Genomic DNA, 20,061 nt, shown 5'->3' with positions numbered 1-20,061 from the left:
CGGCCTTCATCAGGTGAAGGGAACGAGACTGTCTGGAGGACCGCGCTGGAGTGAGAAAGCCACGCTGAGATCACGACCTTTAAGCTGTGTGAGAAGAAACAAAGCGCCTTGACAAAGGAATTAGCATATAATTTAGCATTGAAATGGCTGAGTGATTAGCTTGTGACTGGTCACACAAAAGGCTATGTTAAAGTTAAAGCATACACATCCGCAAAGGCACCCCTTGACAAAGGAATTAGCATAGAATTTAGCATTGAAATAGCTAAGTTAAAGTATACACATCCGCAGAGGCACTCCTTGACAAAGGAATTAGCATAGAATTTAGCATTAAAATAGCTGAGTGATTAGCTTGTAACTGGTCACAGAAATAGCTATGTTAAAGTCAGAGCATATACATTCACCGAGGCACCTAGTACAAATCAAACAGGAGAATTTAGCATTGAAATAACTAGGCGAATTTAGCATTGAAATAACTGAGTGAATTTGCTTGTGACTGGTCACAGAAAAGGCTATGTTGAAGTTAAGGCCTACACATCTGAGCTATTCACAGTAACTGGGTATACAATACAATATATAATGAATACTATATAGTGAACCAATAAAAAAAATACTAGAATATATAAATTACCTCAATGTTATCAATAAACTCTATATTCTCCAATCAGCTAAGCTACCAACAATAAGTCGTTATATATCACAATGCTATATGGCGAAAAATGGGTGGATTCTTACCCTCAACTTTAGCAACACAGAACGGACCCGTAGCTATCCGAGAGAAGGCGGAGTGTGAGAGAAACGCCCAGCAGGGGAGTGGTGACGTCACTGAAAGAGGCAGGGCGATTGGGGCGCTTCCTGTTGGGATTTTGAGTTGAGTGGTCACACGCAGCGTGAGCTGATGTTGAAAATAAAGAGGAGTGTTTCATCTCAACTTTCATCCGGTGGACTCATTACACATACATACTTAATGGTCAAAGACAGTTGTACGTCGTACAGTGTACACGCTTTCCATCGCTGTACCACAGGAATGTACATATGGGAGGCTGATCGATGGCTCATTGTGCTCACAATTCTAGATTTAAAGCTTCCACTCCAGCGCTGTCCTCCAGACAGTCTCGTCCCTTCACCTGATGAAGGCCGCTTGTGTTGTGGCCGAAACGTCGTGATTTTTTGTTATTTTATTTTCACCTACGTGACTTTACCCAATAGAACCAAAGAGTATGTGCTCACAATGTTATTTATCTGTTTCCTGGGCAACGAGAGGTACAGCAACTGTGTACCCTTGCCATGATGTGCATGCACTTATCATTTATGTTTTTAGAACGTACTTCTCTGACGAGTTTCTTATTTTTTTTTACTATTTCGAAGTTTTTGTTTTAAAACATTGTAATTGTAATAACGTGCCTTTCCCTAGGCGATGTCTGGAGAGGACGAAGAGGAATGCAGAAGCCAGGCTGACGATGAACTTGCACAAAAGCTCAGAGATGTGGGTCTTGACACAGTTTACTGGAAACAGAAACTGCGTGAGGTTCTGCTCATTTCTAATGCACAGGCCCTGCTTCACCTCGACCAGCAGGACAGCAGAGAACTGGACTCACATTTCCGTAAAGAGTGGGAAAAGCGGGCATTGTATAAAATGCTTGGAATTGTTGCTGCTAATGGTGTTGTCAGTGCTAAAAAGGCAGTGAGCTTGGCTCCACATATACAAATTGATAATCTGTTGCCTTCTGTCGTGTCTGAGAGAATTCACGAGCCTGCCCAAGAAATATGTCCATCTGTTTCAACACATTGTTTGTCAGATACAGAGATTTTACAAAACGCATCAGGGGGTCTTGCTCTAGAGGGGGTTTATATGAGTGGAAAGTTAGAGGATGCATTAGAAAAGAGAGGAAAACTCTTGACGATCCCACAAACATTCCGGCTCGTGGGTCTGGTCGGCAGGTCAGAGACAAAACAACACGAGTTTATTTCTTTCAATGATGAATCCATGTTCAGGAAGACCATGGAAGTCATGGGCTTCAGTAGCACTGTCTCCGAGAAAGGATGCGTCTCGTCCTTGAGTAGAAAACCAGCCTTAATGCAAGTCAAATCAATGAATCTTAAGGAAATGCAAAATACTCAGACTGATCATTCCTATCTTTCCAGGACAGAGTTTACGTACCTGCCCCTAGCCTCAGGTAATCTTCATATGGCACAACTCAGGCTGTCTGAAGCAGCCCTGAAGGAGCTACAAATTATTGAGAATACGTTGGAAAATACAAAGGAAGATTTTAAAAGCAACGCGTTTTCCAGCATGAGCTGCAAATTCTTCCACAATTTTGGCTCTCACGCAAACGAGGGTCCTCTCCAATTTGGAGGAATTTTTTGGAGGAAGGCATCAGCTAAAGGTTTCAGTTTACATCAGCAAGATGAAATAAAACTGCTCTTGTCTGAGTTATTCGAACCAAACATTGGTGCCGACTGCGGCAGTAGTACAACGACTGATACAGGTACTGCAATGACAACTGAGCCAGCTCCAAGTGATTCTGGACATTACAGCCCGGTGCTCACCGATGTGATACAGATGACTGTAACCACAACAGGGGGTAATCCTGATGTACATAATCTCCCTCAGTGGGAATCTGCTATTGTTGTCAACAATAGGACATGGTCTCTCATCGACCGAGGAATCAGGTTTATACCAGTATGGGACATCGTCCTGTCCAATCATAAATGCGATTTTAAAGATGTCCTGAAGTTGGCCAGTGATCTTCAAAAAGCTTACACCATTTTAACAAAAAAAGAAGTACATAATTATCCAGAGGATGAATTGGCTGACATAAATGTCAAAGCGCAATCGATAATGGAAGATGCGAAGCAGTGGAAAGAATCTGACAATGACACTCATCTGGAAATGCTGGCGGATCTAAAACAGAAGTTGTATGAATGCACAAAAACTAACAGGAGCTGGATTGACACGTGTCTCTCACACCCAGCCCTTCAGGAATTCTTGACGCGGATTGTATCGGCATACAAGCACTCTTCTTGTGACGAAACCGATTGGATAAAAATAAAAATGCGGTACCTATTGGAACCCAACATCTATGCAGTGGAGAACTTCCCCAAGCGCTCCTCGATAACGCAGTGGGTGTATGGGTCTGATACAGTCAGGGTTCTTGATGCTGAGCTAAATGCCCTTGGCAAGACATTTACAGAAACAAAGAAACAATTAAAAGAAGCGATGGATGCACCGACTTCTTTTGAAACTGCACTGAATGAAGCAAAGGTGAAGGGAACCAATGAAATCACATTTTCCCTCAATTCCCTTTGCCGGTGCTTCCGAGAAATGGAGCGGATGGAGGAGGAGCTCCTGTTCATTTCATGTGCTGCTGCTTCAGGGTTCCGTACAAAGGAGAGATCGTTCGATCGCCTCCTCGACTATGAAGACGTTAACTGCCTTCAGCACCAAGTGGACGCGGCACACAGCGAGTACTCAGCTCTCAAACATCTGACGTTCATGAAATCCTATTTGGATGCAAACATCTGCACCGAAGTATCAAACGTGGTGCTGGTCTATGATGGAGGCCCCATTGACTGGAACCGACTCGAGGAAACTTTGAAATCTCTTGTTGCTGGGACACTGACTATCACATTGGCTCCTTCGCAGACATCGAAGGTTGAGAGTGAAACAGAGGGGATGAAAACGTTTATGAATCTGTGTAAAATACTGGGGCTTCAAGAATACTACCCGAAAAAAATGCACACAAAGCATATGTGTGTTGTTAAGTCAGAAATACTTAAAGAAGCCCCAATCACAGAGGAAGAACTTGTTCTTCATTATTTGCAGAAACTGATGATGTTTGACTCCGAAGCACGGTATGTTAGTGTTCTGGGTGAAAATGAAAACAATGAAACCATGCAGAATGAAAACTCTAATTATGAAAAGTTTTTTAACCATGATGGTATTGTGAGTAGTCAAGATTGGTCTACGACAGAAACTCGAAGCCATGTTCACCCAATGGATTTGCAAATGGCAATTTTTCATTGTGGAGACAATTTTGTGAGGCAGTACATTTACACCAAACTCTCGTTTTGCCAGTTTGCACTGCCGCTTTTAGTTCCAAATCCTTGTAGCTCAGAAATAGAATTCCCTCTATGGGCATTCCGACAGATTAAAAAGAGCTGGAAATCCCGTGCTGCATCTACTGAGACACAGCAAACCAACCTCTGTGCGATTGTTAACGCTGACACTCCTCTAGTGTCATTCATTAGGTTTGGTGAATCACCCGCATCGAAATCTCAGATGCTGAACTCTCTGCTTGGAAAGCAAAAGAATGAAGTTTTCTTTCATAGACACTGCAGAGGCAGCAACAAGAATGGTCTCCTAATGGAAGGAGTCACAGAGATCGCCTGGTACTGTCCAGGTGGGAGGGATGATGACGTCTTTAATGACTACATAGCGTTCACAAATCTCCATGGAGATGCGAGAGAGCACAAAAAGCAGGTGCAGTTTCTCCTCGAGATATCCACTGTCAACGTGATATTAATGTCAGATTGTGATAACAATGATGAAGCTAAAAGCATTTTGGTAGATTGTCTAAATTCTCCAAAGCCTTTACTTTGCCTTTGGGCTGACAAAGAACGAATCTTGGGTGGACATTGTAAAACAAAGGTAAAAATTGGTGTCAAGAATAGAAATGAGGCTGAACTAATGGATGAATTGAAGTCAACCCTCAAATATATGTTGGCCAATTCAAAACAAACGGTTACAATTAATGATTGCTCAGACATCGCTAGACAGTGCGGCTTCAGTGTTGATGAAGATGATGAACAATGTAAACAAGGCAAGTCTATGGCAGGCGTCTTATTGAGTCTTCTGAAGGACAAGCCATTGTCTTCCATGAAGGAGACTTTTCTGCCTCTTCAAGGTAAATTGTTGCACGAGTGGTGCAAGAAAGACAAAGAATTCGCTCGCTTGAGAGTAGAGGGGGACCAAAGCGTGGAAGAGTACAGGGAGAACATTGCAATGGAAAAACAATCAATACGGGAAGCCCAGCTTCACAAAGCATCTCCTCTCAATAAATTAATGAGATCGTTCATTGATAATATGGGGCATCATGCAGACTCAGTAAAACAATACTCACTGCATTGGCTACAAATCTATTTAGATAACCTGTCTGCAGGTAGCATATCACAACTTCATCAGGAGTATCACCAGGCTCCGAAAGGAATACTTGAGTCCAGGAGAACAGATATTGGCAGTAGGTTACTGTCTATACAACAAGCAGAGCTGGAACGAATATCTGAAAAACGTGAGGCATCCTCTTTTGGAATCCATCACCTTTTCAGGGAAGTTGGGCAGATCTATGAAGCGTCACAGACACCGCGCACAGCTGACAAGCCCTCGGCTGCTTTGCCAGGCATCGCAGCAGATTTGATGCTCTCTGGGTTCCCTCTTGAACTCATGGACGGTGATGCCTCACATGTCCCCCTCACTTGGATTTGCTCAGTTTTGGACGAAGTTATTGAAAAAATTGGGAACAAAAAACTATTTGTCCTCTCCATACTGGGCATACAGAGCAGTGGCAAGTCCACGCTGCTGAATGCAATGTTCGGTCTCCAGTTCCCTGTGGGTGCTGGGAGATGCACCCGAGGGGTCCAGATGCAGCTGTTGAAGGTGGACGAAGAGTTCAGCAAAGAGCTGGGATATGACTTTGTGTTGATAGTCGACACAGAAGGGCTCTGTGCCCCAGAGCTATCAAATGCGACACCCACTCTTGACAATGAACTGGCTACATTTGTGATCGGCCTTGCAAACATGACCGTGATCAATACTTTTGGAGAGAATCCCTCTGAGATGCACAACATTATACAGATCGCAGTGCAGGCATTTCTGAAAATGAAGCAGGTGAAATTGTCACCAAGCTGTGTGTTTGTCCATCAAAATGTCGGGAATGTGACTGTAAAAGAAAATGTCATGGATGGAAGGAGACTCTTCCAGGATATGTTAGACGAGATGACTCGCACGGCTGCAGAACAGGAGCAGTACAAAGCTGTATCATTTGACGAGGTGATTGGGTTCGACGTGAACTCTCAGATCCATTTCTTTTCTCACTTTTGGGAAGTCGATCCTCCAATGGCTCCGTCAAATCAAAGCTACTTCCAACATGTTAAAAAACTTAAAGATAGCATCATCAAGACAAAAAGTCACGTTTTAAAAATATCAGAATTGAAAAATCGTATCCAAGATTTGTGGAATGCATTGCTTTCAGAAGACTTTGTGTTTAGCTTCAATAACTCCCACGAGAGTGCAGCTTACAGCAAACTTGAAGACATGTATGGGAAATGTACTTGGAGCCTTAGGAGTCATCTTATTAAAGAAGAGAATAAGATGTATAATATTATTAATAACAGGACAGACGTATTGTCTAGTTTGACTAGGTCAAACATTGAGCAAACCCTTTCCCCAAAATACAACGAGATCAGAAAAGACATTGAAACATATTTTAATCGACTACATGCTGCTGAATTGTTGAGTCAATGGAAAACTAACTTCATCGTGAAATTTGAAACAATTAAGGACGAGCTTGTGACTGATAGTTACAAAAAATATACTGTTTTGAGGAATCAAAAGAGTGTATGGAACTGTCTGGATGAATATAGATCCAGCTTTGAGGATCAGCTTTTAAAAAAGAGCAAGGATTTGGCTTCGAAACTGAAAACCTCTGGAGTGAAAGATGACCAATTGGAAAAAAAGTTTGAGACAATGTGGGAAGAATGGAAAAATGAAGTGAAAAAAGCGTTACCCCACCTGGAAAAATAGCTTTTAGAATGCAAGCAGAAAATACGCTTTATGCACATTTTAAAAGTGAAGACAAATTATCCACAAAATTGATAAAAATGTCTGAAAATAAATCATTTTTGTTTTGTCATGGAGAACATATTGTGGTTAAACGAAAAGGCGTCTGGAATCAGGTTAATCCATTTTTCTCTTCCACTATTTTACAGGAAACTGCCATCGTCCAAAAAATTACAGAGGATGCACGCTATGTAGCCGGCGAGGTTATTAAATCTCTTGAGAAACGAAAGCTTGGTTACAATCAAACCGATCTGCATAACGTAATCAAATCTATGCTGGCAGCTGTAGATTCAAGTTCCAAACAACATGCAAGACTAAAGGTCACAAATATGTATATGCTAGATTTAGCAATACACATATTGGCAAATGCTGAAGTGAGGTTTCAGAAAATAGATGATGATTTTCAGAGGGCAAACGATCCTCTAATATATTTCAGCAGCAAGAAAGAAGAGTACTTCAACAGCTTTAAGATTCGATGTAACGGAGATGCAAACATTACTATATTTGCTGAAATTTTGTCTAGAAAACTTAAAACAGCCATGCACCAGGCAGTCTGTGACAAAGCCAGCCTTGAAATTGTAGACAAAATGAAGTCCGATTGTCCGGCATTTAATGGGAATCGATCAAATTTAGAAAACTACATTTTGATACATTTAGCAGAGAAGGAACAATTCGTGGAATTTAAGGAATACATTCAGAAACCAAAACAATATTTTGAAAAATACATTACAGAAGGTGTTGAGGAATATTGCTCAGCAAAAGAAAATATTAAAATTCGAGAAATATTTGAGTCCTGTCTTGAGTTTTACACGGGAAAAGTTTCCACTGCAATTACGAATTCAATCACAGCCGTCCAGTCAAACAAAGGCGATGGATCATCGTGGCTGGATGAATTTTGTAAACAGCTTGGTGACAACATCCATTTCCCAAGGCACAGTTTGATTAGAGCTGACTACAAAGACATACATGACATTCCCTGCTTTAGATATGAACTAGCCACAACATTGGAAACCATGGTGGCAGAGTTGAAAAAAGAATATTCTACAGCATCCATAAGGGATATAGAAGACGTAAGGAACAAACCTCAAGACATGCTACGTGAACAGATGAGTGGGTGCTGGGTGCAGTGCCCATTCTGTAAAGCCATCTGCACAAACACAATACCCGGTCATGACGAGAACCACCGCATTCCGATTCATCGGCCAGAGGCAGTGACAGGGGGGAAATGGTGTAAAACAGATACTTTTTCCATTGATATTTGTACAAGTTTAGTTGCAAGTGACTGGTGGTTAATGCTTTCAGAAGACAGTGAAATACCATATAAGGATTATCGTACAGCAGGGCCAAAATATGCAAGTTGGAACATCACGCCAGACTTAACCGTTCAACCATATTGGAAATGGTTTGTCTGCAGATTTAAGTCAGACCTAGAGAGGCTTTACAAACTACAATTTACAGGCCGTGGCACCATTCCAGAGGGCTGGACAAAAATTACAAAGGATGAAGCGATTGCAGACTTATGGAAGAAATAGTTTCAACACAATTATCAAGTTACTAAATGGGAACAATTGCTCAATGCGACGTCAGTTTGTCATTCGCCTTCTTCGTGCTATAAATGCATTTTATTTACAGTAGCCCATTAGATCTTGATCATTAAACAAACGTATCCTTTATTTTATATTTCACTATCATTTGGGAATGGTGTAGCTTTGTGTGTTCTCTGATTGATATCGTAATTAACATTGGCGCAAGACTCAATTACAACGTTATCATTGGTTGACATCATTTGGCCAATGCTATGTCATAGATATTTTCAGTTAGTGGGCCGGGATGACGTTGATGAATACTGAGTTTAGTCAACAGCGGAATGGGACTTAAAATCTCGGGCTGCTTCGTGCTTGTAAAGAAAACCACTTCTCCCAACTTGGAAGAAAGTGCTTGGTAATTTCACTGAGTAGCTCGGACTTCTGGTGTTTCATAGTCATTTGGAATTGGCATAAACGGCATCCTTTGCTTGAGGAAATAACGTAAATTACTTAGTTGGTTGAATATGTTATGTGACCGGATTGCCCACTGCTGATCACAATACAGCCACGTATGTCATACATCGTTTTCTTTGGTTCTTTTGGTAAAGTCACGTAGAATGAGAATAAAATAATAAATTGATCAAATGAAATAACACAATAATATTCTCACGACGTTTCGGCCACAACACAAGCGGCCTTCATCAGGTGAAGGGACGAGACTGTCTGGTAGGACAGCGCTTTTCACTCCAGCGCTGTCCTACCAGACAGTCTCGTCCCTTCACCTGATGAAGGCCGCTTGTGTTGTGGCCGAAACGTCATGAGAATATTATTGTGTTATTTTATTTTATCAATTTATTATTTTATTCTCATTCTACGTGACTTTACCGAAAGAACCAAAGAAGATGAATCATTGCAGTCACGAAAGCTTTAAATCGAAATTCATACATCGTTGTTGATTATAATTTAAGCGCCATCCAGGCTCAACCTGCTCATTGTCTGAGATATGTTCAACCTATATATGCGTAGTTTTAAAAGATGTGAAGTTTAAACACACGAACCTGCACTGTGAAAATAACTTTCTTGTAGTGCATTACGTATTTTAGCAATTCTGAAAACATGATATTGTAAACATTTGTGATGTGTAACTTGTTCGTGTCAAAATCTTAAGGTTCACATTGCTACTTGTCTCGTTCATAAGCACCAAATGCTTTTTCCATGTGAAGCAGTCAGTGCGTATCCATGCATACCATGTCACATTATGGATCCTTTTTGTTTAGTCAGATGATACAATTATCTTTGTGTGCTTTACCTAGCAGAGTGGAATTGGCGAGTAAATACTCACTCCTTCCGTTCTCCTCATGATGCACATGTACCATTGTGTTGGACAGCATCTTGAGATGTGATTGCCTTTAGACGCAGTCTTAATACAAACTGCCTTGTATTAAACATGATTATATATTTTAAAAGGACTTGTGTTACCAGTCAAGCACCCGACCCATCTTCTTTCTTATCCAGTTTGCATAAAATTAGTACTACTTTGTCACATTTAGTTACAAGCTTCTGCCATTGGAATGTAGAGTTTACGCTGCTGGCTTAAGGCTGTAAAATAGATATGAGGCAATGATTGGATATAATTATCACCCTGCTCTCGTTAGAATGAGAAGATGTTGCCACTCCGATTGAAAACAATCTAAATAAGTTTCCCTGAACATGGCCCTGTTACTGTGCGAGATTGTGATTGCTATCGGTAAATCTGAAAAACCGTGTCTTGCATTGCAATCGTGAAACATTACATCACGGCAACCCGATTCGTTTTTGTCAGTGCTGGACCTCAAAGGACAATAACTTGAGGTTTGTCCTGCGGTGATTACACACATTATGTAAGCGTGGTGAATTGGAATTTTGTATAATCACTCGACTGTCTTGACTAGTTTGCTTGAATTGTAATGCTTTTTAATGATTTAACGTAGTGTTCAGACGTATGATTTAATTTGAATTAATGATAACACGCTTCTGGTATGTATTCATCATGTTGCTAATGATTTAATTAATCTTGGAATACAGTGGTGTATTTCGTCTCTGGGTTTTTGTAGGTCTATGTAACTTGGGTAATTGTGATTCTGGAGTTGTCTGTTCAATCACACGGTACCTTGACATATATCTTATATGAATAAACTTGAGTACTATGACAATAAAAATGTATGTCTCATATGTGCGAGAGTGTGTGTATGTGGAGGAGAGCGGTAGCGCAGTGGTTTGTACAGTGCTACTCGAGTGATACCCTAACTTACCCTGGCCCTCCTGTAGGGTGGTATTCATTCATAACTTAGTACCTGGTGTGGAGTGAAAACATCAGCGTCAACGAAACCAAGGTGGCCAAGGCATAGTTCTGGTCACAGCACCCATCACGAGTTGTAACAGTCTCAGTAAGCCCTCGCTAAGAGCATTGCAAAACAGGCGACAGTGATCAGTCGGTGGAGAGTAAGAATAGTAGGGGAGTGGTAGTGTAGCGGTGAGCACGCTGTGCTATAAACCCAGCAACCTGAGTTCGATTCCTGTTCATGGCCAACACAGCGACTGTTATATGAATCAGTCCTGGGCCTCCCCTAGGTCGACAAAGCCTCAAATGGGTACATGGTGTGTTGTGTAAACAACATCACTGGGGAGACCGGACGTGGTGCTGGCTACCCACCCCCTCGTGTGTGGGGAAGAGGAGTTCTGGAACTCTACGAGATTTGCCCACTGAGTTGCATGCAGGCGCGGTTCGTCCACTAGGGGCGTTGGGGCGCCAGCCTCCCAAGCAGCTGGATATGAGATTTTTTTTTTCAAAAAGTATTTTTTTTAAATACATTGTTTTGTAGTGTTAAAAACAATTTAAATATAATTGGTCTTCAACGTGAATTGCCTCATGAAGATAAAATTTTAAGTTTTTTTAAAATTAGAAACCGCCACAACACAGTCTGAAGTGTGCCTTTGGGAGGTCTCGGGCAGCCGTGAAGGTGTCAAGAGTGAGAGATCTTCCTTCATTCATCGCGATTAGCTTCGCATTTTTGCCACGCCGTTTGAGACCCATTCAGGGCGGTGAAAAAGGCGCCCACGACTGTAATGACGACGTCACAATGCGAGCTTGCACTGCAAAATAGAGCAGCAGCTCACGGCCTCCACGCTTTAGGAGGAAACAGCAGCAGTGGCAGCAGGTGCAGTTAACGAAGAATTAGCAACGAACATTGCGGAGTCTTTCCTAAATATTCAATTTGAAAGGGTTTGTTGAGTCGTGTCAGCTGATCTTTACCGTATGTTCCCCGCATATAACCCGCGGGGTATACCACTTTTTACAAACAAAACAAGACCCTGCGGGGTATATGGAGGTGCGGGATATCCCCAAAATATTTTACACGTGTTACATGTCATGACTCGTTTAAATTTTTCATGGTAGGACTATCCACTATGCAACACTTACCTTTGGCTAAAGCACTGCTGAATAAACCACTCACATATTCTTGGTTCTTTCGGTAAAGTCACGTTGAAGGGAAACAATAAATAATAAAATTTATATAAAACAATAAAATTCTCACGACGTTTCGCCTGCAACACAAGCAGTCATCATCAGGTGTGAAAACCAACGGCAATAACATTTGAAAGAAGTGGCGTTTTGTAGCGATTTATTTATTTATTTTTAAACGTTAGCACCACGGATAGCGATTTGACAGTTTGTTAAGATGGACGAGTCCATCTAAGTTCAGAAAAGAGTAGGAGGGAGACTAAAAAATAATGGATGCGGTCTGAAAGCCACCGTAAGCGTGAATAATCATTTAAGACCCGAAATGGTTTATCAAATCCTTGCAATGATTGCTAAGCCAGAATCCATCTTCTCGGTTGAAATTGTCTCTGTGTTTGTATATGTGGATAGCCTCATGAACGAATCTCTCATGGCAGCCAGATGGCTTTCAAAGAACCTCTGGCTTGGAGAAGTCAATGTCATGTGAGCCTACTGAATTATAACAGTGATCTGCCACAGCCAAGATGTTGGTCCTGCCGTGTTTTAGGTCTGCTTTGTGTTCACGACGTTTCGGCCAAAACGTCGTGATTTTTGTTATTTTATTTTTTCCTACGTGACTTTAGCGAATAGAACCAAAGAGTATGCTAATTTCTCACATTAACATCACTAGCCCCGGCCACTTCTTTACGACCCTTGGGCTACACCCCTTTCAAACCTTTTAAAACAATCTGCCTCAGCAGCAGACAATGTATTCCCACATGATGATGGACGCTTGTGTTGTGCCCGAAACGTCGTGATTTATTTTATTTTATACCTCGTGACTTTACGGAATGAACCAAAGAGTATACACAATTATCATTTTGACAAATTATTACTTACATTTCATATTTTTTATTATTATTATTATCGCAATATACAAGTGTCCACCGTTCACTTTTGTGACATTGTGCAATGCGTAGTAGATTTTGAAAAAAAAAGCGTACTAATTTCATGCTGTCATGGCCTGGCTGCTTTTTGAGAAGTTATAGATCTCGTATATAAACAATTTGGCTATAAACTCACACTCAGTCATAAATCATCAAAGTTCGACTGAGCCATGTCTCCTGAATGAAAGAACCTTCAGGAGCTGCGTGTATTTTTTTCTCCATGGCCTCTGATTTGTTTCCACCACATTTAGAATCAACGTGCATTTAGAGAATTTGGCTGCATTACGTGTCCACCGGATACGTCATTTCGTTGAGCTATCATTTGTGATAGCCAGGCCGCTTTTGATAAAAGAGATTTATAGCTCAGAGCTATATATACCTGGTAAAATACAAAGTTTAGTTTGGTGGTTAAGGCAATGTCCAACTTTGTTGTTGTTGTTTGTTCTCGCGACTCCCCTTCACAGTCTGGACGGTCGCTCTCCCCCACCGACCACCGCGGTCGTCGCGTACACCGTGACGTCTTCTCCAGGAGGTCGGCGAAGGCTCGTGTACACGACCTGTCCAAAGACAAAAATCCCCCCTATAGCCTGAACAGACTGTTGGGGCAAGTGCTGCTAGCGAGCAGCACCTAAGAAGATGGGCACTGTGGCACACGAGGGGGTGGGTGGCCAACAGCACGCCCGGCCGCCTTTCTCTCCCCAGTGGCAATGTTTCCAAAACACCTCACCAAGTACTCATTTGAAACTGAGTCAACCTAGGGGAGACCCCAGACCGGTTCAGATAATCCTCACTTGTGTTGGCTGTGAGTGGGAATCGAACTCGGGTGGCCGGTTTCATAGTGAACGCAGTACAGCGCTAATCGCACAAACACACGGGATGGACATTTTCCAACAGTTGCCGTTCGCCACGAAGCGGCGGTAACATCTCCACAGCACCTCCGATTAGCGCGGTTGGCTACATACGGTTCGAAAGAAGTTCAACATAGTACATACATACGGTGCTTGTGCCAGGCCAAGTGCACTCCGAGGCTACGTGAAGTATGTAAGGCTCTCTGTTGATAGGAGGTCGCAGGATAGACACAGATGCCATGGGTTGACTGAGATGAATGATAGTTTAGCCACCAGCTGTGCTCCCTACTGTGGCAAGTTTGCTGCGTTTTATCGGCCTCTTAAGAGTGTTGCTCCTCTGCTGTCTGCTGCTGTTGGAAGGTGACTGCCTCAAATTACCCAATAGCCTCATCGACGTGCACCTAGCCTGGCACGAGCCTTTTCCATGGACAGACAATAGCAAAGACGAAGATACCACGTATAGCCTCTAACAGACTGTTGGGGCAAGTGATGTTAGTGTAGGGGCGTGAATGGGCTATGTGTAGCGACGTAAACGGACTGTGTACACTTACCTGTAGGGGCAGACACAGTGTAGCAGGGGCAGTCGCAATATCCTTAGCCTCGGAGCAGGAGGGGGCTGTGGGGTGTCCTGGGATCCCCCGCGGCCCCTCCCGGGGGGAGGGAGCTGCGGGGTGTCCTAGGATCCCCTGGGACCCCTATCGGTGGGAGGGGGCTGCGAGGTGTCCTGGAAACCCCACGGAGCCCCCTCTGGAACTCTCTAGAGGGTAGGCAGAGCCAGGGCTGACGCACCGGTGCTGGGTATAAAAGCCGGACCCCTGGAAGCATCCGGGGCCAGTTCAAGACAGAACCAAGAAGACCGGCCAGATGGTACCCTGGGACCCCGAGCCCCACTGCCCTTGTCAGGGCCGGGACTCTGTGTGGCTCAGTGGTGAGACCCTGATAACCCCCGGCCCGACGCCTTTGTAAGGGCCGGGTCCGAGTGGGCCAGTGGTCGGAACCTGGAGCCTGGCTAGGTCGGGTTAGAGTAGCCTCCCCAAGGCACCCATAGCCGGAGGACCCAGAGTCGAGTTCCCGTGTTAGGACACGTTAGCCCGGAGGCAGAACCTTCCCAGGCCAGTGGTGATAGAAGGGCCGTTGCCCTGAGTGTGCCGGGATTGTACTGCCAAATATTGTATTAATAAATAGTGTTGCCTCCAAGATCCGTCTCCGACGTCTCCAGAATCCACAACACTACATTAGCACGCACCTATGAAGGCCGGCACAGCACACGAAGGGTGTGGGTGGCCAATACGATGCCAGGCCGCCTTTGTATCCCGAGTGGCAATGTTTACACAACGCACCAGGTACTTATTTGAGGTTGAGTCGACATAAGGGAGGGCCGGGACCTGTTCAGACAATCGACACTGATGTTGGCCATGAGCGGAATAGAACTCGGATCGCCGGGTACGTAGTGTGACGGGTACTGCAAGATCCGACCGTGTCCGCCCAGTGTACACTGAGCTGCATTGGCTTTCAGTTGCCGAACGGATGCATTACGAGGTCGTCCTCATTACACGCAAAGTGCATGCCGCAGATGAACCACAATACTTCGCTGCCGATCTCGTGAAGGAGCATAACCCATCACGCGGACTCGGGTTCATCCTCGCAGCAGCGGTTCTCACCCACCCTTGCATTTACTCACTCACTCACTCACCTACTCAGTGAAAATTGTAAAAAAAATACAATTAAAAAAACTTTTACTATTTTTTTTTACAAATTATATAACATGAAATTTCCATCTTACCGTCCAGGGTTTGTCTTGAACCCCGACAGGCAAGCCGACATATGCCTTGTAGGCCTCACACATCTTAGCAGATGCTTCCACAGAGTACTTCTTCCCTCTTGTCTTGATAAATTGGCCTCAAACATAGCAAAATGTGTCTGCCGGATGCTTGCAGCCTCTTGATGCCATCTCAGAGAAATGCAGATATGTATCCACTTAGGCAGCTGGAACTAAACTGAACTGGTGGGCTCAAGGCCCCTGTATTTATACTATTTATATTACTGGAAAGTTCTAGAATGTTCGAGCAGTTACTGCAAGTTTACTCAGCACTGAATCTATCAGGAATTCTCATTGAAAATAGGTAAATTTCAAAATATCACTGCCCTGGTCACAAAAGCAAAGTTTGTGGAGATCAATAGCCATTTTCTGTACCTTTGAAGCATAAGCAATTAGAAAATAACACTACCCAGGGACAAAAAAAATTGTTACACGGTGTTATTTACAACCTCAGCACACCGGTGTGTTGGAAAGTAACCTCACAATGTTACAATTTGAGCACTTTAACATTTCGCTGGTGGTAATAACAATAACCAGCTTCATCAAGTAATAAACAGAATTGTGAAGAAGAATTGAGTGTTCAAAAGATTGAGATCGATAGATTTCACGCACCTCACTCATCTTCATCTCCTCCAAGGGACGAGTCTCTCCAGCAGGGTGCTGCGTCTCTCCCGAGTTTCCTTTCCTTCTACCACCACCATCAACACTACCACCACTATGACAACCACCACCCCCATGGCTGGAATGACTTCTCATTTTGCTCCAGCAGCACAAATTCCTGCTGTGGCAGCGGTGGCAGCACCGGTAGAGAATCACCGTCAGCGACAGAAACAAGATCAGAGCCCATGCCGCTATGGCGATGGACGCTTTGCCGCGTGAAGGCGAAACTGTTGATGGCACCGTCGATGGCACCGGCAATGTCGATGCGTGCGTCGTAGCAGCGGTACCTGTTGCAGAGAAAGGGACAGCACGATTGGTGGTGGCTAGGATATGTTAACTACCTCGCCTGGCGTACAGGGGGTCGTCGGTTCGATCTTGACTGACGCCTGCTGTATATTTGGAGTTTGTGTGTCTCTCTCCCGGTGGTCGTGTGAATTTTTCTCCGGGTCCTTCGGATTTTTCCCTACAAATTTAGAATCAACATGAACCCATTTAGAGTATTTGGCTGCTATACATTTCCACGTGATGAGCCACTTCGTTGAGCACAGTGGGCCTTCACCTTGTCATCTTGTGCTGTCAGGTTGTGTTCGACCTCTGGTGACATCCACAACCAGACTCTCCCATCCAAACCTGTCTCTCACTGCCTCTCGTAGCTGGGTTAGTGTAAGGCCAGTTCTCAAGCAAGAATGATTCATCTAGTCCAGAAGTCCTCATAACATGTCCAAAGTCTGTACATTTCTTCTTCATGAAAAAGGCCTCGAGTGGAAGAGCGGGACCGATCTCTCTCAGGACGGACTTGTTTGATATTTGGCTGTCCGTGTTTTATGTAGCATCCTTCTCCAGAATCACATCTCAAATGCGCTGATCCTCTTTCGCTCGCTTAATCTCGGCATCCACGACTCATCCATATGCAGTGTATGATACACTGAGGCGCACATCCTGATTGAGAGGCAACACGTTTATTTAACACTGAGGCGCACACCCTAACTGAGAGGCAACACGTTTATTTAACACAACACTAGCTACTCGGGTTCAGTAGTTAAGTATAGCTATACTGTCGCTATGTGCGTGCGAGTTAACCTTAGCGAATGGGCCAGCCAGCACACACGCTGTCTAACCCACGATTCCTTGCTAAATTTCAACTGACGAACGAAGAACGAAGAGCGTAGAGTTCCAGGATGATCCCCACAAACAAACCCTGATCCCTGTCGGAGCTTCCCCTTTATTTTTCTGGCCTTGGCTTCGACACGCCCTCGGCCCCGCCCCCTACTGTGTGAAGACAAGGCTCTCGGGGCCCCGGTCACGTGCCCCTCCAGTACCCGGCGCTACAGTATAGTGACAGTATATGTCACTACACATATATGGCAAAGGGAATACCAGAGCTTTGACAAGCCTCTTCTCGTTGTTTATGGTAATGCCCTGGTCTCTCCATATCTCATTGAGCTGTGACATGGCTATTCTACCGAGATCTGGCTACCTTCTGTTCTCGTGGCTACATTCTCCGTCTTCAGAAGTCAAAGCACAGGACGACAAAGTTCTTCGCAACTTTTGATGCATTTTCCAGACTAAAATGAGTTTAGTTGTTCCATCGCCATTATCTTTGTCTTTAACATTCACCAAGGGTCATAATTTTAGGTTTGCTATATGATAGTAGGGTGGTATCATCAGCATCTCTTAAGTTGTTTATTCTTCTGTCTCTAATCTTCACGCGTGCTTCAATGGAATCTAGGCCTGCCTCTCACAAAATACGCTCGCTGTACAAATTGGATAGGTAAGGAGACAGTATACAGCCCTGTCTTACTCCTTTCCCAATGTCAAATATTGTCTCCCCATACTCTAATCTAACTGTTGCTCTTTGGTTGGCATATTATTACATAACACAGTGGGCCTTACCTGATTAAAAAAAAATGTTGTTTCGATTAAACTTTCTCCAACTGACGTTGAAGGGAGTAATGCATACGTCCTTTCTGCTTGTCTGTCTGTAACACGACGACCCTTGTAAATATGATCCTACAGGGACGAAGCTTCAGCAAAATATGTTGCTATTAGGGGCTTACCGAATTGTGAAAAAAATAAAACGTATGAAAGTGGTGTACAAACGTTTAAAGAACACGCCAGAGCAAAAAAAGCATTAATTGCAAAATCGCAAGTAGTGTTTTGTTCTGGAAGATACCCATACAGGATCCGTACTGCTGATTAAACACTTTCAAGGACGAATGTGCATTGGTAAGCTTTAAACAATCCACCCATTTGCGTGTGCACGATAGTACTTTGATTCAACACGTCTTAGGCTTCCGCTACCAATATTATATTATTAAGCTGTTGTGGGCTAGATCGCAAAGACGTTTCATAAACAAAGGTGGGAGGGAGGAGAGGGAGGGCGTTTCGGAGGGGCCCTGCAGAAGGAGCAGCGGCAGCATCTGAAGGAGACCTCTTGTTGGACAATCGTTTAAGCTGGTTGCGATAAATTAGCGGTGGTCTGCATCAAACTCCAGGCTGCAGACGCTCTGCGATTTGGCAGAGTTTTCCATCAAGAGTTAATAAGTACGCAGTCAACGGTGTTTCTGTATTTAGCTAACGCTTGACATCCCGGTATGTGAATGTTGTGGCTCTGGAACCACCTGCCACCTATTCTGTGCCCGTATCATGCCCACATCATACTAAAATTAAACTTTTATTTTTTTATTTTACCAGGTCAGGCCCCACTAAGCGATGTAGCTCTTTTATATAATTGGCTTGGCCATAAATGATAGCTCAACAAAGTGGCTCATCACTTGGGAATTTAGAGCAGGCAAATTCTCTAAACGCGTGATATTGATTTGCAAGTCGAGGACCCGGAGAAAAATCTCAACTATGGAGATAGAGAGAGACGCAAAATCCAAATATACAGCAGCAGGTGTCAGGGTTGAATCTCTGACCTTCTGTGTATCAGGCGACGGAGATAACATCTCGCCACCGTGGCCCTCCTTAAATATATATATTCTTAAAGCATCGCATATACAATAAGTTCGAATTTATTTTACAGCATAGTGGAACTCATTTAGTCAACCCTCTGTTTCCGTTCGTATGTTCAGCCCAGAGGATGAGAACAAAAGATTTAGCAGTCTTTTGAAGTACGTGGTCAACAAGGTTAGTGTCTAACTGTGTTGTTGGCTGACTGGTTTGCATCACATGTTTCTAAGGTTTGTTGAGTTCTCGTCTCCCATCTTCTTTCTGTATTTGCCTCCGTGCAGTTTGCCGTTCTTTATGAGCTATGTGCTTGGAGTCCCTCTGTGTGTTCCCTTGATATGTGTTTTACCCCCATTTCCACCTGATGATGACCGCTTGTGTTGCACGTTTGAAACGTCGTGATTTATTTTAATCTAATTTTATTTTATTTATTTAAATTTTCTTTTATTTCCACATACGTGACTTTACCGAAAAAACAATGAGTATAGTAGTTCCCTACTTTTACGTTTTTAATCCGTTCCATGAAAACGAACTGTAAACAAATCACTTACGAATTGAAAAATACGTAAAAATCAGCTGTTTCCACTGGCTAACCAAAAAAACAGAATGTAAACAAAGCCAGTCACGAGGTCTAAACAGCTAATAAATAGGCGTCGCTGATTTGCTGAGGGCAATGGCTGAGCCACACATCATGAGCACTCAAATTGGCCCAAATTGGCGCCCCGCGTGCTTTAACGTTCGTTGTGGTGCCACAGCAATGGAGCAACTCCGACGGCGCCGCCATCTCCTTGGCCCCCTCCCCACGAACGCACGCACACCCCCACTAACAACAACAACAACAACCACAACCGCCATTCGCCACTAAGTGGCGGTGACGTCACCACGACACTTGTGCCAGGCCATGTGCACCTTGAGGCCACGTGAAGTGTCGAAACACACACATGCACCCACGTAGGGGCTCGTGGGGGGGGGGGGGTGGGTCACCTGGTACCATGGGTT

At 43.7% G+C, this 20,061-nt stretch overlaps 2 protein-coding genes across 2 annotated transcripts; both read left to right on the top strand.

Moving 5' to 3' along the window:
- The first annotated feature begins 707 nt into the window (after positions 1 to 707).
- LOC142907774 (interferon-induced very large GTPase 1-like) lies at positions 708 to 6,807 on the top strand. The gene has a single exon (XM_076057559.1). It carries the CDS (start codon positions 1,415 to 1,417, stop codon positions 6,797 to 6,799), a length of 5,385 nt encoding a protein of 1,794 aa, XP_075913674.1. The 5' UTR covers positions 708 to 1,414; the 3' UTR covers positions 6,800 to 6,807.
- Positions 6,807 to 10,963, top strand: LOC142907775 (interferon-induced very large GTPase 1-like). Its single transcript, XM_076057560.1, has one exon. The coding sequence runs from the start codon at positions 6,808 to 6,810 to the stop codon at positions 8,365 to 8,367; it is 1,560 nt and encodes a 519-aa protein (XP_075913675.1). The 5' UTR covers position 6,807; the 3' UTR covers positions 8,368 to 10,963.
- Positions 10,964 to 20,061: the final 9,098 nt, after the last annotated feature.

This window comes from Petromyzon marinus, chromosome 83, assembly GCF_048934315.1.
Source record: "Petromyzon marinus isolate PM22_M1 ecotype Great Lakes invasive population chromosome 83, UKy_Petmar_22M1.pri1.0, whole genome shotgun sequence".
In the NCBI taxonomy this organism is placed as follows: domain Eukaryota; kingdom Metazoa; phylum Chordata; class Hyperoartia; order Petromyzontiformes; family Petromyzontidae; genus Petromyzon; species Petromyzon marinus.
The sequence above is the reverse complement of the archived record's forward strand: the minus strand, read 5'-3'. Positions and strand labels throughout refer to the sequence as shown.

What these genes read in the sequence shown, in the direction of transcription:
- LOC142907774 (XM_076057559.1), top strand. Translation starts at nt 1,415, where the DNA reads ATGTCTGGAGAGGACGAAGAGGAATGCAGAAGCCAGGCTGACGATGAA.
- LOC142907775 (XM_076057560.1), top strand. Translation starts at nt 6,808, where the DNA reads ATGCAAGCAGAAAATACGCTTTATGCACATTTTAAAAGTGAAGACAAA.